The sequence below is a fragment of the Falco rusticolus genome, chromosome 5 (genome assembly GCF_015220075.1).
Source record: "Falco rusticolus isolate bFalRus1 chromosome 5, bFalRus1.pri, whole genome shotgun sequence".
Classification (NCBI taxonomy): Eukaryota; Metazoa; Chordata; class Aves; order Falconiformes; family Falconidae; genus Falco; species Falco rusticolus.
Genome location: NC_051191.1, coordinates 55,405,149 through 55,430,314, shown reverse-complemented (window position 1 = coordinate 55,430,314; position 25,166 = coordinate 55,405,149). Strand labels below are relative to the sequence as shown.

Genomic DNA, 25,166 nt, shown 5'->3' with positions numbered 1-25,166 from the left:
GTTTCACAACAGTTTTCTAACCCAAAACTAACTACACTTCCAGGTTCTCAAAGGAAAGTCAGTAGAGCCACAAAATATTTGCCTCATCTGTTTTCTAGACCTGTAACTGAACCTGGATTACCTGACTTTTGTTCTTTTTCATGCAACTTTTAATCACAAAATCAAAAATCCAGACCAATGATTTATTCATCCTCAACCATCCAGACTGTTCCACTTCCATAGGCCTGATATGTAAATTCAATTTTCTACGTTTTTAGACAGAAGATTGCTTCTTCCAGTCATTCCAATAAGCCAGGGACTAGCTCAGAGAAACCGATTCTGTGTCCCTCTATGAATTATTTCTACCATGTCCAGGACAACCACTGCACTCAAGATGGCATAGGTAATTCCTCATGCAACAACACTGTTATTAGCACGGGAATTTAGAAAGTTTACAGCCCCAAAATATTCTCCCTGTAACTGTACCAGTTTAAAGGTATTCATTTCCCCTCTGATATGTTTTTATGTACATTACAGTTCATAACTGCACATTAAACAGTCAAATTACCAGAGCTGTGATTTAGTTGCCAGTATCTTGACAAATGCTTTTCTTTTAAGAAGAATGTCCCACCAAAACCGTGTTTCTTTTAGCTTGCTATCAGCTGGACTCCATGAACTAGATGAAGAACATTCTTTTGCAGATGCTCTGCCCTGACGCCCTTAACTTTTTTTTTATTTCAGTAGTGTTACACATCATCAGTTTGCATCACCTTTTTCTTTCACCTTGTTCGCAGCATTGATTCACTGAGGCTGGAGTTTCCTTTTTAAATGGCAACCACACACTTTGGAAACGGTGTTAAACCATCACATCAATGTCTCCCAGCAAACTGATGTCAGTCTCCTTCCTTTCGCAGATTCTGATGGGAGTCAGACCAAACTCTCATTAGTTCATTCCTCATCCAAACAGCTAATTCCCAATTGGCTGGCAGGATGCTCATTTTGTTCTTTACACAATCTCTGTGTTTTAATGTTCTACTGCGGGTCATTTCTACTCCAAATTCTAAATCAGCCACAATTTCCAAACCTTTTCTTTCTTTCAAGTTTGGGTATCCATATCAAGCTGTTAACTGCTTTTGCAGGATGGAGCTGGTGAACATTTTGTATGGCTTTCAGAATCCACTCAGGCACTTTGTATCTTCTGAGCCAACAGAAATTTTTATTTCCAACTGGATTTTATGGCTGCTCTGGATCGTTTCCAGGTTCTCCCAGGAAACCATTACCCATTGGTTTAGATTCCTCCTGGCTTGGTTTTAGAGAACTGTGGTAGCTCTGGCTTCTGTAAAGACAACCAACAAAGATGACCCACTCCAAGGCTCTCTCTATGAGACAGCACACCCCTTACCTCCACCAACAGCGCTGACAAGAGGCTGAGCAGCAGCTGATCTGAAGGGTCTCAGGCACTCCCCACCGAGAAGTATTTCTATTGAAGTGTGGTACCATTCATTTACTCTATGTGGCTCCCTCTACCTTCCAACCGTGGTGCATGAGGAGCTATTCAATCTCCACAACAATTGCCACAAGCACCCAACAAGGATAGCCTCCAAGACTCCCTCCCAGGCACCCCAAAACCTTCTGCCTCCGCTGCGTGACAGCACCGTGAAGAGCCAGAAGTATCAAGTTTAGCAGTTTCACCACATGGTCCTCTGCTGTTGTAGTATTACAAAGTTGATTCCTCATCAACATAAATCAATGCAGTAACAGTAACTCCCTTTTTTTTTGGTTTTTTTTTTTTTTTTTCCAGAACAGGTAGAATAGAACAGACACTAGGAAAAAAAAAACCAATTTTTATTCAGTTGAAAAGAAGTCATTTACTCAATCACATTAACTATGCTAAAAATTATTTTTTTCTGACTACACCAGCAGTTAAATATTTTCAGCACCAATTCAGGACACATTAGTGACATTTATCACAACAGGTCTATTTCTTAATGTAGAAGGACATACTAACTTCAGTAGCTGCTACTGGGAAAGGAGTAAGCAGGAGACTGCTCTTTCTTTCCAAATACTTATCAGTGAGAGTAGCAACTTCTAGAAATAAATAACTGCCAAATTATCTCCCAAATCTTTAAATCAATCTTTTAAAAATAGAGTTAAAATAGATATCTTAATATGAGCTATCATAGAATTTATTCTTTATGTGCTGAATACTCCAGAATGTGAGTAGTTGAGCAAGCATCCAGTACATAACTTTTTAAAATAGTTCTTCCCTCCCCACAATATCAACCCCGGTTTTTTATCCAAGTCATGCTGGTTAGATCCCTATCTCTAGTGACTTCCCAGTAAACACCACGCTGTTTGATATCGCTAGGATATGCTACCACCCTATGAGTGAAAGAAGTCGGTGACCTGGTGAAATATCACCAGCTCACATGAACAGAAAATTCATCCAGTTATTGGCTTGTTATCTCTGAACATCAAATAAATCCTAAGCTTTAAATTTTAAAAGCTTTTGTGGTCTTCCTCTTGCTGGGCCAGTTCAGAAGGTCGTCACTGAAGACAGAACTGATGAAGGCAAAGAAACCAAAAAGCAGCAGATAGTACTGTCTCTCTGTCCTTTAAACAAATCAAGTTCGCACAAAACAAAAGGAGACAAGGTTAAAATGAAGTTTATTAGTTTTTTTGGTTTTTTTAAGCTTTTTTTATATAAAACTGTTTGTGAAACAGCTATTTTTATTCCCATGGCAGAGTGACCCCTGAAAGATGCACTAACCCCTTTCTTAAGGCCTTAACAAGAAAAAATTATGGGGTTTTTTTTGTTGTTGTTGTTCCTTAAACCCAAATGTTTTAAAATTACATAATTTACAAAAAAAAAACCCACCACCCCAAATAACCACATAATGTAGGCTGTTACACTGACATTCCCTCCTCCTCCCTTAGGAAAAGCAAAACATAAAATAAAAAAAAAAAGGGCTAAGTGGATTTTCCTGATCAGTTTGAAGATATATTGCCTCCATCAGCATTCAGACTTCCCTTCCAGTTCCCCCACCTGGCAGGTAAACCGTACCTTCCTCTCACCTGCCTTCAAAACTGAAGGCAGCTTCTTGGAATGATTTGGGGGTGCATGTTGTTGTCACAACAGGCAAATACTCCTTCTTCCCGTGTGGTACAGGTGTTCCCACATGAAAAAGGTGTACAGGGTCTAGCAAGCAGCAACTACCTCTTACTTCATGAGTCTCATAACCTAAGAGTCTTCAGATGTTTCTCAGACTTCCACTATTAATATAGGGTCTCTCAAAACCAAAATAACCTTCATACCCTGCATACACAAGTACTGACACCCCATCACCTGCAACCATCCAAGCCTTCCTCCCACACCTTACAAACAATTTATCATGATTTTTTTGACTTTTAAAATTAAACTTCCTTGGATGTTGTGAGAAAGGAAGCAAGTGGAAGGGGAGTCTGGAGTACTTCCAGTTCCCCTATTCTTCCCCACAAAATGTTAGGCTCCACAAGCCTTGCTTTGATTTTGGATTTAGTATTTACTTTAGCTACATTTTTCTTTTTAAATTTATATGGGGTTTTGTTAATTTTAATCAAAAGCATCAAAAGGGATATAGCGCACCTTTCATTTAAAACAAAGTCTTTCAAGACTAAAAAATAGATCTTTATATATATATATATATTTATCCCTCCCTCTTTAATTCCCCCCACCTGTTTCCTTTTTCCCCCTCCCCTTCCCACTGTCACTATGGAGATTGTGTCCATGGAAACAGCTGGTTCAGACTCCTTGGTCAGATTCTGTGATGTCATCAGTCTTGAGTGTGATGTAAGAATTTATGAAGGAAGTGCTGGCATTGGCAGGCACGTCGAGAGGGGGCATGGCTGCACAGTGGGAGAGATTCCATTCAGTCATGAATGTCCACCGCTTTTTATCTCAACAGCCTAACCTGAAAAACAAAGTGAAACAGTGATATTGGAATGGTTCCTTCCCTCCATCTGCGAACGTGCTCCGCCCCAGGCTTCACAAACCCCACTCATCAGCCTACCACAGCAGTAACACCAAGAACTCTTTAGTTTTGTGGACTGAAAATGGATCGAAGCATAATGGTGCGCAGCTCATAAAAGCAAATCCACATGATAAAAAGTATTAGTTTAACAACCAGCAGAAATTAAGTCCAGGTACAGAAAAGGTCCAGGATGACAGGACAATCTGTGCCACGACAATGGCATGCCACTCTTCCAGAAAGACCTACCTTGAGCAGCCAGAAAGGAGCTCGTTCACCTAATGTTTGCTCCTCATCTTGACTATGAAAAGTGGAAACAGAGGCCAAGCACAGTCAAATGCTATGACGGCTTCTGGCATACTACACTGCCCCTTCTGGGACTGGACCCAAGTATTTTCATACAGGTGACCACGCTACCATCCAACAGTAGTTTTCAGTGAATATGTAGTATCAAAACTATAGGAGTCCAGCTACAGGAACCAAATCTGGGAAATGGCTAGGTTTCCCAAGCTAAAGGTAAAGCTGCAGTTAAACTAATTGGAGAGTGGGTAATAATTCTTTCCGTTGCCAGATTATGGTGGTGGCAACAGTTTATGGAAGGACTAAGCCTGTGATGTCTTTCAAGACAAATGTGGAAACATCCAAGTGCTTGGCATGCTCGTTCTCCCTGTCCAGAAATTCTCTGAAGTGAGAAAATGAACTTCAGGACTTTGCTAAGTTGGTGGAGGCTCAGTTCAAATGAGGACCTGCAGACAAAGTTGAAATTTCATTTCTGTTAGCTACAGTTCTCATCCTTAATCTGCACAGCTGACAAAGCAAAGCTTGAAATAATATATTCCTTTCTTCCCTTCTCCCAAAACACAAGTGAGCCCAGAAGCAATTTGTTTATTTAGTAAGGTTACTTACTTTGATATAACTTAAATAAATCCCTCCCCACCAACTAGTGAGCTCGGGAAAAGGAAAAAAGCTTGCAACATAAGCGACGCATATGGAAAGCAGTTGATGGCACTAGAGGTGTGCCTGGGAACAAAGTAACACCCATGTTCATTCATAGCTGGCAATTAAACTCCAGGAACCCTAACTAAGTGTGATACAGAAGTCAATGCTGTTCTGATTATCAGCACACCAATTAGATTACATCCCAGCAAGCCTACCTCTTGGCTGCAAATATCCCCTCGTACAGGGGTGCCAGGCTAAGAGCGAAGAAAAAGTCAGGCGAGCACATATGAAAAACAGAAGGGTAAGCCATGGAGATACAGCTAGAGAGGAAAGGAGGGAGCTTCCTAGAGAGTTCAGGCAGCTGACCTTTGTGGTATTCATTACTGTGCAATTGTGCGCCCTCGCTGAAGGAGTGTCAAGGCTGTGTTGCTGTCTCTGGCTCCTGTACAACTGCAGCTAGCCCATGCCTGGAACTGGTCCAGAGCATTAGGCACTGGCTCAGGGAGGAAACAGGCTCAACGCACAGGGAGAGTCCTTCCCCGTTCCTGGACAAGATCCAGAGCACCAGACTCACTCTCACAGTCACTCTCCAGATCTGGATTTGATCCAAATGTTCTAGAGGCAACTGGCTCAGAGACAGAAGCAACAGAGACAGAATACACTGACTCGCCTGGATGTTATCCAACATGCAGGATTTCTTCTTAACTTGCTAGGCCTAGGAGTGAACCAGGACTAAAGCAGCCCTATAGTTTAAAAGCTGAGTGCCCATTCTACCTTACACCAAGTCCAGCAGAAGGGAAGCTCCTGTACTACCAGGATTGCTACAGAATTCCTCTAAACCTCTTTAAATACCACAGTAATACAGCATTTAATTATTTTGCCAATTCATTTTTTTAGGTAATTGGATCTTTTAGGTTTGCATAGTTATTTTCAGACGCAAGGTCAGGTTGGAGAACCTGATTTTCAAGGCACTTTCAGCATCAAAAGCAGGGGGAGTCTAAATAATCTGGACCTTCAGATAAGAACTACTTGAGACAGAAGTGGATTTGGAAAGAAATTATGCCTTAGAGACATGTCTAGAGCACACAGTGATCATGGTGCAGAGGTTCCACAGCCTGCAAGGTCTTAAGCCAATACATTCCTGTGACACATATCTAAAAAAAAAGAGTTAGCACTAGAAAATTATGCAGGAAACAAAGCTGTGTAAAGGTCTCTGGGATAATGTTCATCAGTGCCTTAAAGAAATGGCCCAAAAAATCATCATTGAGATTTCTCTAGTGTTAAACAGTTGTAACAGATGCCTTGCCTGTGAGACTAAATCTGTTTTAACGTTATAAATTATATTGGCTTTTACACTTTCAGGAAAAGAGAAAAGCTTGAAAGAACCCCAATGACCTTTACCATGGAAGGAAAAAGTTACTCAAATAATGAACTTTAGATACTGTTTGCATGGTAACTGTTTTAACAACACTCCAAAGCCAAGAAAGAATGCTGTTAAAAATGAAAAATCACAGAACACAGCAGAGCTAAATCAAGTCAGCAGTCTACTATTATCTACTAAATACAAAAAAGTATTCATATGAAACACTACCTATCTTCTAATACTGCAATAAACCCCAAAATTTTCTGATTAATCTCTCATCCTTCACAAAGAACACCATTAAAAATACTTCACAATTACTTAACTTGAGAAACAGGTAAGATTTTAAGGTAAGGGAGGGTGCCTGGGAAGTAAGGGAACAGCAGTTAGGGAAGGGGATTGTTATCATCAGCTCAGGGAATAGACATGAAAGAGCAACTTCACTTGCATGACTGCAAGAAAAAGATAGAGAAGCAACTAGCTTGAGTAAGAAATGCAACTAAGCAGTGAAATGAAGGCATGAGACCTTCCTGGGCTGCAGTTTCCAGGAAAGGCTGCTAACAAGTATTAATACGAAACCAAAAACTTACTTCATTTACATGTCCCTGTTGCCATCAAATGACAATGCACTTGGTGGAAATTAAGAAATCCCAACCTCATTCCATTCCCTGGATGCCAACTCCCTCCTTGTGCTAGGATATTTGCTCAGCCACAAAGGGAACCACATTAGGAAAACGACCCAACTTGGATGCTAACACGACAAAATGTGATTTCAGACAAACTGAATTCCCCAAGTTCACACATGGCTGTATGAATGCTGGGACTAGACAACGGAGGAGGCAGTAAGGAACAGCAGCAAGGGAGCTGGGGCACAAGAGCACAACTGCTGCTCTCCACAACCCTGCTGACTTACAGCAACTACAGCACACTCTGGATGCAGAGTGAGGGGAGGGGAGGGACCAGAGTAAACATTACAAACTTAAGAAACTGTGGCCACCTGTATACTTCCACCTTCCATCACCCATGTCTGTCTGCAAAATAGTGGAAAATGCTGGTCTGAAAAAAGTAATGGGCTCCTGATAAGATTAACTTGGTTACACCTGTATTTACATTTCCACAAAACAGGGGAATCAAGATTACAATAATCTTGAACACATCAGTATTATTAATTCTTCCCTACATAGAAAATTTAAGATACTGTGATGAATTTATTTATTTATTTATTTATACAGAAGCTTACTATTAACTACTCTGAGACTTGGGGAAAAAATCCTTCTGATCCTTATGGACATGATCATGGGAATATGAAAGGAGATTTCTGCCACTGGTTTAGCTGAGACAGTAATCAGGCAGTTGCAACAGCTAACAAGGTTTGCCTTTCACTGCTAAACTGAAGGAAATGCTGTGAAATACAAAAAAGTGAGGTCACTAGCCTGAACAGAATGGTCGCAGGGGAAAAACCAGAAACACTTATTACCAATTTTCTGAACGTACACAAGAGCACCTTGATTTCCTATAGAAATGGCGAAGGCACTGGAGGTAAGGAGCCACACAGAAGAAGGCAGGTGGAAACTGGAAACTCTCCCCAACTCACCTGTGCTTGCTTTTATTTCCATTCCCAGGAGTACACTTCCCCCCTCACCCCCGCTCCGACTGCTCTGTGCTGAGGCTGCCTTTCACCATCTTGTTCTGCAAGGAGGGAAGAGAGCAAGGAAGGAGGGGCTGACGAACCAGCAAGCCAAAAGGAGGAGGAAAAAGAAAATGAGGGAGAAAAGGAAGACAGGGGTAGGGAAAGTGAACATACAGAAAGTGAGAGGGAGAGAGAGGGAGAGAGAGAGAGAGAGAGAGAGAGAGAGAAGTCAGTACTGGAACCAGATACAGATTTTTCAGACAGAGTTTTCCCTGTGACAAAAGCAAGCAATTCTGCAAAAGTAAAGAGTTTGGGATATGAAAGCCTGGTTAATTTTAAGAAACACAGAATTTAACATAAAAAGGTAGAAAGCTGAGAAAAATCACTTAAAATTGCCCCATAGATGGCTTAAGACAATCTAAGGCTGCAGTGCCACCAAAAGGCAAGGTATCCCGTTCCCCTATATATCCTCCTCCGTGCCTCAGCATCCTCAACAGTTCTGTTGCAACAGCACTTGCTGCGCTGCAGACACACAGCTAGTTGGATCTGCGAGAGGAAGCTAACCCTTCAAAAGATGATTACTTTTCAGACAGCGTTTTCCCTGTGATAAAAGCTGCTATTTTGCTAAAGTAGCACATTCAGGACATGGATGGTTGAAGCATCAATGCTGACAGAAGGAAATGGGAAAGCTCACTGGGGAGCACAGGGAAAGGCATAACCAGTCCCTCTGGGCTTAGCTTGCTTATGCCTGAAGTGTCAAGCACAGTTAATGAGGCAAGACACACCTTTGCTCTCCAGGAGGCACTTACTATGATGAGGTGTATTTACTGATGTGAGGGATAGACTGGAAAAGGGTGAGAGGTAATATACTGGGGGACTTACTCAGTGTTAGCGAATTTATAAAGTTAGTTCTTCCACCCATTAACTACAGAACAGAAGAATGAGGTATTAGACAGTTGCTAATTAGCTACTAACGTTAAATTGGTGTTACCTACAAGCGTAGTTTTAAATGGTCTAATCTAAAGTCCTTCTTCCTCTCAATTGCTCATGTTCATATCATGCAAAAAATTGATGCAATTTGTTCTGCAGTCATTCTGGAGCAATGGTTTTCAACCCTTCTGTTCCTGCCTTGCAACTGGCTGGAACTCCCCTTCCCAGCCACTACAACGGAAGGAGCAGGGTAATCCTATATTCTGCCCTGCAGAAGGATTTGTAACAAACTCGTAATGATCACTGAGCCACAGGGCAAGGGCAAAGTCATAGCCAAGCACAGAAAACTCTGCTTGACTTCAAACAAATTATTCACGTCTTTACTAAGCAAAAGCCAACAAACTTCAGTGTCAAAGAAAGGCTGCTGGTACTGAACTTCCATTTTCGATGCAACACAGAAAATTATCTGCAGTGGCATAGTTTTGAATAAAATTCAAATTTTTATTGCTTCACGAAATACCTTTATCAACTTAAGTGGCAGTTTTCCTCTTCCCACCCTCCAGGATTACTTTAGAAATCAATGTGCCTGCTCAGTATCTTCTTTGGGAGGCTGGATTCTGTAAAATGGTTTCCTTTCATGGTTTGAGCCTCATCACTGCAACTACTCATATACAGGAGCAGTGACCCAAGCCAGCTATGAAAAGCGTTAACGCTATGTTTTCCAATACTTCAGGCAACGGGCAGCAAACATAAAACAGTCTTCAAAGACGTAACCTTCCTATTCTCTTTAGTCAAGTATCCAAAGCTGGGCAGAGGATGGCACTTAGTTGCATTCCACAGTAAGGGGAGCTCATCCTTCACATTTTTGTTTGGCAAGATCTGCAGATTTGTGTAGCATTAATGCATTGATTTAAGCTTGCTGTACATTTTCAACATTATTCCACAATTGTGCATAACAATTTATTTTCTTTTGTATGATGAAAAGTAGGCCAGTTCTGGATAACTGCCTGAATGTCCCCAGAATCTTCCAGCGCATTTTAAAAACATGTGTATAAATACATCATATTGTGGCAGAACATCCAGAAAGGAACATGAGACTAATTCTTGCATGTTTACAAAAGACAGATTAAAGATAATCTGTGAAGACAAAAGACCACCAGATGTCAGTCTAATTCTAGGCAGAGAAGAGATCTGCAGACAAGGACTAAATGGAGACTAATCCCTGTTAGAAAGCAACACAATTCTTCCCTATTATCATTTACTTTCCAGCATAAGCCATCCACAGTCTTACACAATTCCTGTTGTATCCAACTGGCCACAAGAACAGTAATTTTTCTGGATACTTCTGAGCATTTCAGACTGGTAGACTGGTATCCACAGCCTCCCAGAGATGCATCCTCCCTTTTGGGCTGAGAGGGGTATTCCCAGCACTATATCACATTGCTTATGTGTATAAAAGAGTATATACTGTCTGCCTTGCCTCCTCTTTCCATACAGACAGAGCAACAGCAGTCCAGCTCTTAGCACCATTATGTTTACAGGCTCCAGGGACATTCAGTTAAGGATGCCCAGACCCTAGGCAGAAGTAGCATGCTGAATCTGTCACCAACAACTGAAAACTATGATGGGTCTTCTGAACCGTCAAAGATATACAGAACAACTAAATAGATACACCGAAGGCTGAGTAGTAGTACTCAGTCTTACTACCACTAGACTAGAACAAGGTGTTTCAGGTTCATGTCATCGTTTAAATGTTTCAAAACATTTTGAAAACGTTCATCGTTTCAAAAGCCATTTTTCTCACTCCTTGCATCCTCAGTAAATCAATGAGAAAACCAATGCCAGTTTCAGTGTAGCACTCAAACAGAAACAGTGAGTGATGTACTGATTCTATCACGGAAGACAGGAAATGAAGCCGGGCTTTCTAAAGAACAACTGAACAACTAGGGAAAAAACTTAATCTATCTTCTTAAACTCTCTGCATTCTTCTCAAGTCGATGTTTGTCCCCAGAATATACCACAAGCACACATCACAGAAGAATTCATCTAAAACCATCTCTGACTACCGATATTACCTAGGTATAAAATTAGTAATCCACATTTAGATACCAGAAGAGGGCAGCAAATTACAGGTCTAATCCAGGAGAGGATTCTTACCTTGTGCTTGGGGCACCTCACTGAGAAATTCTCTTCGTTTAGTAAACAATCTAGAAGAGGATAAGACAGCAATTTATTACTTTTTTAATAAAAACCAACTTGAATAATACATCACATGTGTTAACCCTGCCTCACGGGTATATATTTTTCATTCAAAGATCTCTTATAGGAATACTAACTTATTAGCAGGCTCATCCCTTCCACCCCCAGAGTCTTAGAAAATAAATTTTAACTAAACATGCCAAATGACAATACTGCCTGGATTACCAAGCCAAGTTCAAGTATCCCCAGTGTCCCCAATACTCTGTATAGAGGAAGAATCACAACAGTGAGTCTACAAATCCTGTACCCCAACCCCCTTCAGTTATTCCAGCCTTCCTTGCTAAAGCACAAGGAAAATGGATGCACTTATCCAATCCGAACAGACCATCCCTGCTTTATACTTAATAGGAAAATCACCACCTTTCATCCTTACACTAAGGTTCTGTCAACATCAGGGGGAGAAGGGGTATGTGTCTCTAGGTATGGGTGTATATGACTGGTTATTTGCAATCCCAAATCTTGGTGATCAGTTTACACTGACACTATGTCTGGTAGTCAGGTCACTCATGCTGCTCTTGGATCTGCTTCCACGATTTGTGTATGTGAAGCTTCTATTATCTAAGAAACAGTTTAACGATTTAAACCTATTAGGGAAAGTGGGGCACCTATGCAGAACTGCTTATTTAGGAACAAATTAAGCAATACTGTTGTTTAAAGAGCATTTCTTTAGTGGCACTACCAGTGTAAGTGTTGCTTCTTCTCTCATCCTCCATCATAGACTATGCCTCTAAGGGATACTGAGTCAGTAGGTCCCAGAACTTCGGCGCTATGTCCACACCAGGAGCACCACTGGCTAGCTCTCTGCCTTCCACTCGCACCTTCCAGATACTCTGTATTTCACCCATCACAGCCAAGCAAAGAAGTAGCACTCTCCTGAGAGAATTCAGCTGCCTCCTCCCGGCACCCTGAACCACAGGGCCACCTCTCAACCCGCCCAAACTGCCGACACTGTTCGTTCTGATGGCCTGTTCCTTCTGATTGCTTTATTCACCGAAGGCAGAGGCTGACTGAACAGTCACCACCTCAGTAGGACCATGCACCATCACCACCTCAGTGCAACTGACACCATGAGAATTCAGCAAGGTGCTTATGGCCTCCCATCTGCTCCAACCTACCCAAATAGCTAGCAACTAAAGAAGCACAATGGTAAATAAAACGTGCTAATTTAAAATGCTCTTAAGTACATAGCATAACCAGCACTACCTGCTGTTTCAATCTGCTGGAAGAGTTTAGCAGACAGCAGGAGACTGCAACTAAAGCTTGAGGGAAAAGCTTTCTAGACACCCGAGCTTTGGCAGAGCATTCCTCTGCTATGAAATTCTTATGTTTCAACATGAATGCCTCTGGCCTGAACCAACGGGAAACAGCATACAATAGGCTAAGTTACTTGAGAGATTTTAGTGAAGGGGAGTAAAACCCTTAATCCCACCTCAGATAACAATTTCAAATGCAGTATTAACAAATAACAGGAAATAAATAAAATGTTGTCTCATTATAAGGGCAGGAATTGTACATTTAGACTACAGCATGAATCATCACTGCATAATACAGCAATCATCAAAAATATACAGAGCAATCATCAAAAACATACACAGTATGTTAGAACAGGATGGAGTTTTCTTCTTTCTTGGAAACCTAACATCGGTAATGTATGCACTTTCCTAGCTGGTACATCAGAAAGGAACATTGTACAAGGATCAGGACGAACTGACAGAAACCTCATACCTCATACCTGATCTGCGTACGGAGCTCAATTTCTAAGGTTGGCATTTTTGTTGCAAATACTAACAGCAGATCCAATTAATAGCATTTTTTTTTTTGTTTCTATTAAGAGACAACTATGAGAAATTTCATCAGCTCACTGCAGAAAATCAGCTGAATACCAATAAGGTAAAAATTGTTCATCATTACTTAGCTGGCCTGGATTTCAGTTAGCAGTTCCAAGTATTTTATATCACAGATTACAATTCATCATGAAGTCACCAGACACATAGCTATGATCAGCTCACTGTGACAGAAAGGGAAAAAGAACTGAAACTTGTCCTTGTTTGCACAGATTTTTTTTCCATAAAGTAGTCAGGGAAAACTTAAAACATTTTTAATAGAAGCAATTATTCTTCTGTAAGCTTCACACGTTGTCTCATACCCTGTGTTCTGCCTGTTACTCATCTTTAACGACAACTTGCAGAGACACAGGATTTCTGTTCTCTGAAAATCTGTTTTATTTTGCTGCTAGTCTTTTCCTAATTTACAGTCAAAAATCTTTTGTATATGAAACTGCCTACGATACATGTTGTGGGAACAAGTGTGCTGCAACAATCAGAATCTGACTCCAGGTGGGGAGGAACAAGCAGAGGGAGAGGATACAAAATTTCAGAAAACAAAGATCCTGTTTCCATGGAGACGTCCCTAGGACTAAGTTATCTTGAGACATCAGAGGCTCTTCATCATAAATTTGGACAGACAAAAGCCAAACACAGACAATATTAACCAGAGTAATTTCCATATAAAAATTACTTAAGTGGCACTACTGATCTTGATTTTTATGCAAATGGCTAAGAGGAGTTCAGCTCTTGCACCCTATATTGCCTAAGATTACTTTCTATGAAAGGAGATTAAAAGGAAGGCTGAATTAGGCTATACAAAAGCCAGTATTTATGAACTGGCAGCTTATGAAGCTGCGTGCCTTGCATAGCAGCCAATTAGCTACAGCGGTGCAAAATGTGGCTGCCCACGAGGGCAGGACTGGAAACCAACCAGTGGCGCAGAAGCCAGAGTTCAGGTTGCACTGCAGGGCCAGCCTTCCATGCTCCAAGTAACTGCAGCCGCTCTGACATATTCCACCCTCCAGACCTTTACCAAAAACGTGCTGACTTTCAAATGAGGCACAGTAACTGACAAGGTATTAACTTCTAACCCACACCAATGCAAAAGTAAGAACACGCTTCAGCTCACAGTGCCATTGCCTAGGAGTACGACATGCATGCTGCATCTCAACTAAGGCACGGTCACTTCCAGGGATGCTACAGTAACTCAAACACCAAGCGTTTGTGACTTGACATACCCTAAAAAACACTCCAGCAAGTGTTTTCTGATCTATTTTTTTTAAATACAAAACCAGTCATACATATTCCAAAATCCTGACAGCCCTTGTAAGTGTCAACAAACTTCTGAGGATTCAGAATGGATCTGTCCCAGATCCTCAATAAAGCAAGGTGGCACCATCCTTCAAAGCAGGATGGTTGACTTCAAATGAAACTACCACAGAGCTCAAGGAACTTGAGAAATATCCGTATCTGATTCACTACAGGAAAGACGGCAGCACTGCATAACCAATAAAAAGGGTTTATAGGCAGACGGCAGGCTGAGGAAAGAGAAAAGAATGCTGATTTGCTTCTCAAGGAAGCCTACATTTTCTGCTTGGGCATAAATGAAAATCAATTCCCTGTTCCATGTAGCTTGCTTATTTCTTTTATACAGATTTATTGGAAGAGCAGCTATATATTAAGACAGCTTGATTACACCCACAGATAAAACCAACTGCAAACAAGGTCTTTTACTGTCATACCATCAGGCTGAAATTTTGAATGCTGAGAATCTACTTCAAGCTGGGCTCTTTTATGCATTTTGGTTGAAAACTTCAGCAAAAGCAGCCTAACAATTTCCTTAAAACTCTTTCTTGGAATAAAGGTATTCTGCCCATATTAAACATCCCAGCAAATCTTCTTTGAAAAGCTCTAAACATACCCTGATTTTAAGTAGGACCTAAATTTTAGCTAAGGTATGCCCTTGCCAGCTTACCACAGAATCAGTATATACAACTCTTTGAAAGGAGGAATAGGTATTTTAATCTGCACATCCTCAGGAGAGGCTTCTTAGATTTTAGTAGCTAGGTTCTTTGAAAATTCCACCAAATACACTTTTTTTGGGGAGGGTGAGCAGGTTTTTCCTGTAAATGAACCTGTGGCCCCAGATTTAGGCACCAGACTCAACAGCACTAAAGCTGTCAGCGGACATTTCCAAGGCTCAGGCAGCCTCAAGGAAGAAGGTGACCATTTCAAAACTGCAAATGGTGAAGCACTAGCCCAGAAGGCAGCAGAAGTGAAAATATTACTGAGAAAGACAGTCTGGAACTGGAGACAGAGTGGAGGCTAGCAGGATGAAGAGACCAGTGCTAGCAGAAGTTATGAGCAGGGAATTAAGCTTGAGTGCCAGCAGGAAGCTAAGATTGAATCAGGATTGATTCAGCCACAGGACTATAGGCTAAGAATTTATGGGATAAGGCAGGGAAAGGTGAAACAGAGAAGATTATGGGCAACATACAAGAACAGAGACTAGCAGGGTTAAATGTGACAAGGAGCTAAGTTAGGAGAACCAAATGGGAGTAAGAAGCCCACAGAAGAAAAACAGCTAGGAGCAAGAAAGAGGAGGAGGTGATGCAAAAGCAGAGAGCGGGAAGCCAGAATGACAGCTAGAAAACTGGACAAAGGAGAAGTTAAAAAGGAGTAGGGAGAATTGGGTCTTATAAAGAGACTGGAGTAAGAAATTTGAGAAGAGGAACCTGAGACCAGCTAGATAAAGAGCCTACGGCTGGTATGAAGGGCCAGAGTAGAGAACAATCAGACGCACACAGACTGAAGAGGAAGAAACAGAAAGGAAAATGTAGGAAGACACAAAGAGAAGTCTTTGTTCTCACTAAATCATATTCTTCCTGGAGTGAAACCAGGGATTCATCAGTTCTACCAACTTCTCTGCTATTATTTAAATATGTTTGTGAAACTCACAGTCCAAGTATCCCACCTCCATGCAGCTCTTGCAATTTATTACTGCCATATTACTCAAAGAACAGAAATTAACTTGGAATAGTGCACTCTTAACAGATGGTCACGTGACAATGTGATGTCTCGTAACAAAATCAAAAGAAAATGTACTAAGCATAGCCTTGGAACTTGAATACAAAAAGCTACTCTAAATAAACCTCTAAGGTTGCAAAGTCAAGACAAATGTGGGGAAAAGCCAAATTTTATGTATCCTGTTTCTACATATTACATGGTAGACATATTATGTTACATTTAATATGGAGTAAATTGTATGGTTATATACTATTTTTGTATAGGACACTGCCTCTTCCCTGCATGACACAGAACTGCTCTTGGGAATCAAGTCATGATTGTTCAGTGTATTTGTCATCTGGAGGATCCTACTGCATTTCCTGAAGTAGAGTTAATGATGAAGATATATCTGAAGAAAAAGGACAATATCTTAACTTTTGTACCTATATTTAGAACATAGGAAATGCCATATACCGTATGTAGTAACACACGAATACAAATTAAGCACCCCAAACTACTGGGAATGCCCACCATAATTTATTTTGTTGTTTCATGGTATTAAAAAGTCCAGTCACAAACCAGAAACAGATTACTAAACCCAATATGAACACAAATCTAACAATTCTATCAAAGCTACTGTAAAAAAAAAAGTTTGTTAACGTTCATGAAACTCTTAAGCATGACAGAGATGAACATCACAGAAGATTTCACAGTTCTACCTTCAGAACTGAATGGAATCAGTAGAACAGAGAATCAGTGAGAAGAACACATGTCCATGAATGAGTACCCTTTCATCCTACAGGTCTTATGGAAAAAGATGTCAGTCGTTAATTAGGTAATTACTGTAAGATACATTCATAAGAGACCAAAATTAAACTTACATAGACACCCTTATTTCTGGCATTTTTTTTGTGTGTGATTTTCACAACCTGACTAATATTTAACACCTTATTTCATGTAAAATCAAGGATTCTCCAGCTATACTGTGGCACTAGTAGCATTCCACTGCAGTATTAATTTAATTAAAATCTTTCTATTAGAATAAAACACAGTGCTCCAATAGAGTGGGATTTCACAGTGAGAAGTGCAATGCAGTCATTCAGAAATGAACATACCTACTTCAAATACTGTACCATTTGAAAACCAGCATTAAAATAGGTGTTGAAACAAGAGGGCTGCTGTGAAAGTAGGATAACAAAACAGGAAGCTTGCAATTATTTGCCAGTCAAGTTTTGTAATCTTGAAACTGTACCTGCTTGTTATTAAGTTTTGTATGACAGGAGAAATGAATCAGAGGACTGGAATAGTGGGACATTATTCATTCTGAGCTGGGATTTTTTCTACCCAAGAATAAAGTTTATCTCCATTAAAAACTTTAATTATTGTACACAAAACACCAACTCACAACCCCAGACTCATAACTGGAGACAATACTAGCCAAACCGTTAGCTTATCCAATGCAGAAAACTGACCCTACTCAAGAGACTGGCTGAAATGCTTCTAAGGAGGGAGAAGAAGGAAGGTTGTGCTACAAGTGGTACCGATGATTCTACAAGCACTTTGCACTTGAAATTATTACTGTGACTATTCACAGGAGCATAACCCTGGAAGAGGAAATATCCTTCTGGTTTCTTGCACCATTTTAGCAAAGGATTTCTATTCTTTGCAAGGAAATAGTGATCCATTCTCCTATTACAGCCAAATTTCAGTCACTGTAGCTGCATTCCCACAAACCAGGCTTTTTTGGCACTTACAGGTAGATTCTTTTCCATTACAGGTTTCATCTTGCCCCAATGCGTTATTGTACAGTTTATCTGATGCCACTGCTCACCATTTATGTTACTGTCTTCACAGTAGGTGAAAAACTGAGAAGGAATACATTTGTAAAGTACCTTGCAATTACTTAGCGTCATATATTTTGAATAAACATGAAATATAGTTAGTATGCCATTTGTTCGTACCTGCATCGATGGCACATGGGTAATGGTATCGGAAGGAGCAGCCTTTGTTGTAGCAGCCTAAGGTGGCTCCCGGTTCCTGGCAATGGGAACATTTCTGAAAGGGAAACCAAGAAATGGCAATGAAAATTGCAATCATCTTTCCAATTATCTGTATTTTCCTGGAAATTTTATCAACCACATTCCAGCACACATTTCTCGAGTATCACAATGTTAGACTGTATCTTTCCACACCATAAAAATAAAGGCCTTTTGCATGAAGCAACAACATGAGCTCTTTCAAACAACAAACTTTTCAGTTGTGCTAACCAAGCAAGAGGTACCAAATATTCAAACCAACCATTCAGAAAGAACTTGAAACACTTCTCAAATTTGTTTCACTGGCCCACGTTTCAGTACCCGACAATGACATCAGTGTTAAAATTGGAAGAAAAGAGCTTTTTTGAATCGACAGCTTTAAAATGAGAATTAGCATGACAAAGAATGATTTAGAAGACACCATTAGCGTAAAAGTGATTTGGGTACATGGTTTTCATTATCACTAGCAATCCAAGATGATCATGGCCAAGCTGAACATTTTTTCACAGGTGACCAAACAAGGTTTATCTGGAGCATGAGAAGGTACCATCAAGGGAAAACACCCCACCATCACAGAAATGGCACATCTCCAAAAGAAACGATGCTCATACATTTATTGCCAAAGTCGTTAACGTTCAATTTTCATTACTTAAATCCTATTATCTCAATTGGTCAATGATGTATTTAACCATATTATCAGACCGACATGAATGCAGCAGAATGAGAGCCACTCAGCCATTTACTTCATCCTGAATGACTTAAGGAATGACCTAAGGAAATAGGCCTATAGTACATCTCATTCAGACAGTAATTTTATTTCTTGAATGTATACAGTAAGTGATTTTCATTAATTAATCTAAGATTCCAATGAAAGCTGATTTCTGACAGGTTGACATTTTTCCCTTCTAAAAAGAAAACAAGCCACATCTGGTAGAATCCACCAAAGGCTAGGAGACTGCTACTATTTAAAAATTGAAATGCAAATACACTACTGGCAGAAAAAGAAAAGGTGACCTCCAGTAACTTTTGAGTCATATTTAAGAAACACAGAAATTTTGGTTTTGCTGATAAACACAACCAACACCACAAAAAGGCCTTGTATAACCGGTATAATTCACCTTGACTTCAGGCTATAAGAAGTTGCCTTTGGTCACTGACTGCACACAGAGAGATGATGACATGATCTAAAAACCCCTTCCCTACTGGAAAAACTAGTGTCAAACTACATGTGCTCTGTTAACACTATCAGCAAGCTACACCTGTACAGCACACAGATGTGCTCAAACCAGCAGTGCACCTGGCACTGCACAAAAGCACTTTACCATACAGGGAAGCTCATATGCCCAGATAGCTACATGAGCTAGACCAGACTGCTTCACATCCCCGATTAACATATATGTTGCAATGGGGGTCTGCAGAATAGATGCGGCCAAAGATAACAGCCACAGCGAAGTTCCTCACTCAGCACAGTGAACAGGATTTTGATTACAGTATTTCAAAAAACACTGAGACTATCTGACAGTTATTGCTCTTCCTACTATTCTACGTGATGCAGAGATGACTATAGTTTGTATTTAAATGATTAAATGAAGATGAAAGCAAAACTAGCTCCAGCCATAAACCAGGTGGCCCTCTTCAAATCAAAGCAAATGCAACTAACAGAAAAGCTTGTGAGACGTCACTTCTCATGACATCTACAACTACAGTCTTGACTACTGCCTTCTCTTTTCAGTTATGCCAAAGCATCCTAAGCCTGATCTTCAGTGCTCCCTATTAAATCATGTCTATCTTCTAAGCAATGAATGTGTATCATGACAAACTACTGCAGTATTTATGATCTAAGGAAAGTGTCCCTGAGGCCTAGAAAGAAACAATCAAGCAGCTTATTTTTGCCTGTCAGGACACGAATGCTAGTTTCCAAAGATAAAAAATAAATTCTAAACCAATATTTAAATGCACACCAAAACACTTGGACCTCTAGCCAAACTGCAATGTAATTCACTCTCCCATGGGAATAAAACCCAGTTTCATGTATAGTAAATGTCTTATCCTGGCTATGAAGTCAACCCTAGAAGAATATTATGTACTGGCATTAGTCCCAGATTCACCTATGCCAAGTATTCACGAAGTGCAGCTTGAGGAGTTCTGAACCACAGCTCTTTACCTGGATGCTTTATTCTCACTTTCAGATGTGGCTGACTGAGATTAATTATTCTAACAGGACAGAACCCAAATTGACTATTCTTTTTGAACACAGATATGAATTTCTAGTTTTGTTCCTCAGAGGCATTCTGTCCTCCCCACTTTATCTTGTCTTTGAAGTACCATCACACTGTTGCAACAGAAGAGGTCATTCTTCCCTGGAACACTGTGTTCTGTACAGAGCAGTCAATAAGAGCCTAAAAACTACAGCAGCAGAGATTAAATTGCAGCTGTGTGAAACATTTCTTAATAGTAAAAAGGCATGTCAAATGAGTGTGCTGTGCAGTACAAATGAAAACAAGCAGACCCCTAGCAATTTTTTTTATACTTTTCCAAATGTTAATGTAGTCTTTGAACTTATTCTTTGCTGCATCTAGTGCAGCTATTCTGAAACTTGCAACAGAAACACAATAGGCGTTTTTGACGAATTTTAAGTGTGCCTGCAGTGCTCAGCTGAGAATAGGTATGGAATGCTTTCAAATCCGTTGCAGTTAAGACTGATTAGACGGTTAAAGCGGGTAGTTAAGGTGCCAAAGCATGATCATCAAGCCTTCATTTCCCCTCTTTTCAGTCTGCAGGACCAGCTAGACGATTACCAAGGTTACCTGCAGCTACGCCCACAACCGCAATTCCCCAGTGGACTACTACACCATTGACTGCTCAAGGCAGAGATCATCTCCTGCTGCTGGCTCCCCTGCTGCTGAACAAGTCTCCATTCTGGCAGATGCTTCTGCTTTTCACAAGCCACTGACAGTCTAATGGTCCCATTTCTTCTACCTCCTGGGACCCCGACCATCTGCTTCTTTCAGGGGAAGCTGGGGGAACCACATACACAATAACTACTCTTTTCTTTCGAGTTCTTCCTTCCACAGAGTGAGTGACTGAACAGCAGACACCCTACAAATCTGTATGGTTCTAAACCAACTTAGGAGTCTATCACTTAATCTTTGAAAGAGACTATCACCGTGTAATGCCACGTGGTTTCCAAATTTATCCAGGTGTTTCTAGAAAGACAGAATGAAGTCATTAAAAAATTTCTGGACAGTCTCTTTTACTAGACATCACTACTGTGCTTTAAATGATAAAGATGCATAGTTCCTGCTGGCACTTTTTGCGGCTTTGGTGAGAACCTTATCTTAAGTATTTTTATTTCAAAGGAGAAAGAAAATAAAGAGATGTACACTACAATTAGAAAACATTCTAACCTGAAAATAAAATCACAGAACTTCATACAAGAGATGTGTGACTTGGGCTTAATGACCAGTAATCACTATCTTTGGTCCATCAGCAAATTTTCACCCAAACTCCACCATCCTGCAGCCATTCACCAGCAGATGGTAGCAGCCTGCTTGTCACTTGTAAAGGAATTATAGCATTTTAGCCACGGAAACAGCATTCAAGCTCTCATGGGAAGAGAAATTCCTTTTGCTCAGTAAGCAGTCTGCTTAACCTCCTCTGCTTGAAAGAGCTGAAGGCTGGTACTTGGAGTGTGCTCCCAACGGGAGGTGCCAATGGATAGTAATCATTGCCAGGCACCTAATCAACTCCTGGTTTAAATTAAAAAAGGAAATAAAAAAGGAAAGGCGGGGGGTGGGAAGACCACACTGAAGATTGATACAGAGGTCCTATCTCCACAATTCATCTCTGGCCGCAAGGCACATATATCTCACTTAGAATAGGCTGGTGAGACTTAAAAGTGCCATTTAGAAGAGACACTCCATCCCTTGAACTAAATTATCAATAGTATTAAAGCCAGATACATTGTGTCTACCTCTCCACAGCATTAGCAGCCCATTTCTTCCTCGCATCAGCTCATCATTCTCTGTCTACCAAAATGAAGTAACACCCAACCTGGAAGTGCAAACAGTTGGGGGACAGTTACCACAGCAGCAGCAGAGCTGCTCGGATTCATTCAAAGTACTAAACCATCCACTAGCTGTATTTCTTTTGCTTTAAGGTGTTTTTTTTTTTCCCCTGCAGTTTGTATTCCTTCATTACAAGAGTAAACTTTTCTGAGACCACAGTGCTCTAAATGTAATAAACAGGAGTGTGGGTTTTGGGTACCTTCTTTTGCCTCCCTCAGATTTGTACCCAGCTCCACAGATATATGTGTTATAACATAAACATGTCCTGAGCTATCTACCTTCCTCCTTCCAACCAAGCAAAAGCTCTTAGGCTTGTGAAAAGAAGTGCTCCAGGCTGCTCAAGTAAAACACACACTTTTTCTCTTTGGCTTTGCACTGACAGATAATGTCTTCGTCTAGGAGTGCTGGAATCCCACAGCAGATAGGGCTTTGCTGGTGGGAGGATGGGAGCTGCCAGACTAGCCCTTCCAGCATATTTTGGGGCAGTAGCAGAAACAGTTGCTTAAAGCAGAAATTAATTGCTTCTGTCTAACACTAATAGAAGGTGTTTTCAGATGATTCCTCCACTTTCTTTCTTGTGTAACAATTACCAAAGCAGTTCAAGCAAGGACATTCAGAACAGATGCAACTGTATCATATTTTCTACTGTCTATAATCCAGAGTTTTTTCTGTCAGTTGCTTCTTTTAGTTTGCTCACCTGCGCCCCACACTCAGGCCTTTCTAACTTCCTCTCTTCCAAGCACCAGTTTTTCCTTTGCTCTCTGTTTTCTTCCCTTTTCCTTTGCTTTGCTTTCTAGGCATCTCCTTGGTTTTCCCCTTCTTGTATACCAGTGTCAAGAATGCATAAATGGAATAAAATGGAAAGCAACAACTGAAGGTTACTAAAAAAGAAAGGCAAGCAAAAAAATGAAATACATGTGGCATTAATTATACAGGTACAAGTCTTCACTTTACATGTTATATGCATTTTTCTTACTGTCCTCTTCGTCTGTTTAAATTACAAGCTTTTAGGAAAATAATTGCTTCTGTGTAATTGCACTGCACAAATGCAGATGTAAGATAATGAGGATTTCAGAGTCAGCTGCAATATTAGGAAGGAGGGCCTTCTGACTATTTCTGATTAAACAGTTGGCAGGCTAGACAGAGCCTCAGATTTAATATCCAGGCGAAAGGGCAACAGAAGCAGCAGGCAGCCACATTCTCTTTCCTGGAAAGCTGGATGCAGAAAGACCGCTTACTCCAACAAGCTATGAGGAAAACCAAAAAATATTTGTGCTGTTTCCTATAGGAGAAAGGAATGTGACTTTGGAAGACTGCTGCAAAAAGGGATTGAGATGAAAAAAAGAGCAGTGTGGGCAGACATTTTTAGGAAATACGAGAGGAAGACAACACTTTCACTCTGATGTGCAGATACTGGTTAATGAAAAAAATTGCTTATGTGACTGCAGCTAGAGATAACGAGCAGTACTGAAGGATACAGAATTATTAGCTTCCATTTCCTGTCAAGCAATTTAAGTTTTCCAAAATCTGGCACAGAATATCAGAAAAATTAACCCCACAATTAAAAAGATAAAAATGCTTTAAACTTGCTGTATTAAAAGGCATCTCGTACCAATGATGCTATACTCCTCTAGCAAGCAAATGAAGTAACAATAAAGGAAAATACAGTCACTGAAGTAAAATTGGGTAGCTACCTTCAAGTCAAGAAACTAAAGAAATTTAGATTCCATGATTTCAGCAAACAGACAAATCAATGATCTGGAAGATGTTACACTGATAAAGCCGCATTAGGAAACACTGTAAAAAGTCAGAAGTGCAGTGCTGCACGGGCTGCTGAAGCACAAAGGGAAGCTGCAGCTCAAAATGGATGGCATGGGGAAAAAACAAACCACCAACCGAGAAGAAATACAAGAACTGAAAAATGTCTTAAAAAGGGGAAATCCTACTCAATACATACAAATTTGATTAAAGTACATCAGAAGCACCTGAAATGCAGACTGGAGCATAGTATTTCCCTCAGCTTGAAGGAAAAAGAGAAAGTAACAAGAACAGAAATAAATGGTTAGTTTTGACGAGGAATGGTTTGCCAGCAAAAATTTCTAAGATCCTATGCAGATGCTTTAAGCTATTCAATTGTACTTACAGAAACTCTCGAAAAGGGGGGTGAACAATCAGATATGAAAACTTGAAGTTTGTAAAATTATCCAAGGTAGTCAGGTCTAACCTGATGGTAAAGAGCTGAAAAAAACACCTCACAATCCTGGATAACTGTATGATGGAACAGAGATAAAATACTTAAAACAACTTAATGTTGTTAAGTACAAAGTTATACACATGGGGAAAATATTTTCACCTATGCGTACACATGGTGACAGAGTTTAAATTAGCTTTTACTACTCATGGGAAGGTATTAGTATTCATCCTGGACAGAAACACCATGTAGTCCCTGCAACCACAAAATAAAGACAGCCAGAACGCAAGAAGTTACTAGGAAAAGAAATCAATAATGAAACCCAAACCTTCGTTATGTCTATATGTTACTCAGTATCCTGACATCTTAATATTGCGTGTGTCGTTCTGATCATCCCATTAACAGAAGAATAAAACAGATCAGGAAAAAAAGAACGACCACAGAGATAACTAGGAATGTAAAGAGCTTCCATATGTGAAAAAGTACAGATTTTGGGAAAGAGGTAATGTCTTGGTTTCAGCTGAGACAGAGTTAATTTTCTTCTTCGTAGCTGGTGCAGCAATATGTTTTGGATTTGGTGTGAGAACAATGCTGACAGGACACTGATGTTTTTGGTGTTGCTGGGTAATGTTTACACTAAGTCAAAAGGACGTTTCAGTTTTTCAGGTCCTGCCAGCAAGAGGCCTGGAGGGGCCTGGGAAATTGAGAGGGGACACAGTCAGTACAGCTGACCTGAACTAGCCAAAGGGATATTCCATACCATATGATGTCATTGTGAGTATATATAAACTGGGGAAAGAAGGAGGATGGGGGCGATGTTTGGCATTACAGCATTTGTCTTCCCAAGTAACTGTTACATGTGATGGAGCGCTGCTTTCCTGGGATGGCTGAGCACCTGCCTGCCGATGTAAAGTAGTAAACAAATGCCTTGTTTTG

The 25,166-nt window shown here is 40.4% G+C and overlaps 1 protein-coding gene across 10 annotated transcripts in view; it reads right to left on the bottom strand.

The window, feature by feature from the left end:
* Positions 1-1,805: 1,805 nt before the first annotated feature.
* TCF20 (transcription factor 20) overlaps positions 1,806-25,166 on the bottom strand; it is a 131,491-nt gene continuing 108,130 nt past the window's right edge. For 7 of the 10 annotated variants that reach the window (XM_037387619.1, XM_037387629.1, XM_037387620.1 and 4 more), the window contains 4 exons: positions 17,898-17,991; positions 11,003-11,052; positions 7,880-8,007; positions 1,806-3,929 (listed from right to left, as the gene is read on the bottom strand). In XM_037387619.1, coding sequence (XP_037243516.1) covers positions 7,924-8,007; positions 11,003-11,052; positions 17,898-17,991 — 228 coding nt within the window. In that variant the 3' untranslated portion in view covers positions 1,806-3,929; positions 7,880-7,923. Of the gene's footprint in view, positions 3,930-7,879; positions 8,008-11,002; positions 11,053-17,897; positions 17,992-22,736; positions 22,859-25,166 lie in introns of those variants that run through there. The other 3 variants (XM_037387625.1, XM_037387626.1, XM_037387627.1) reach the window with 3 other exon arrangements.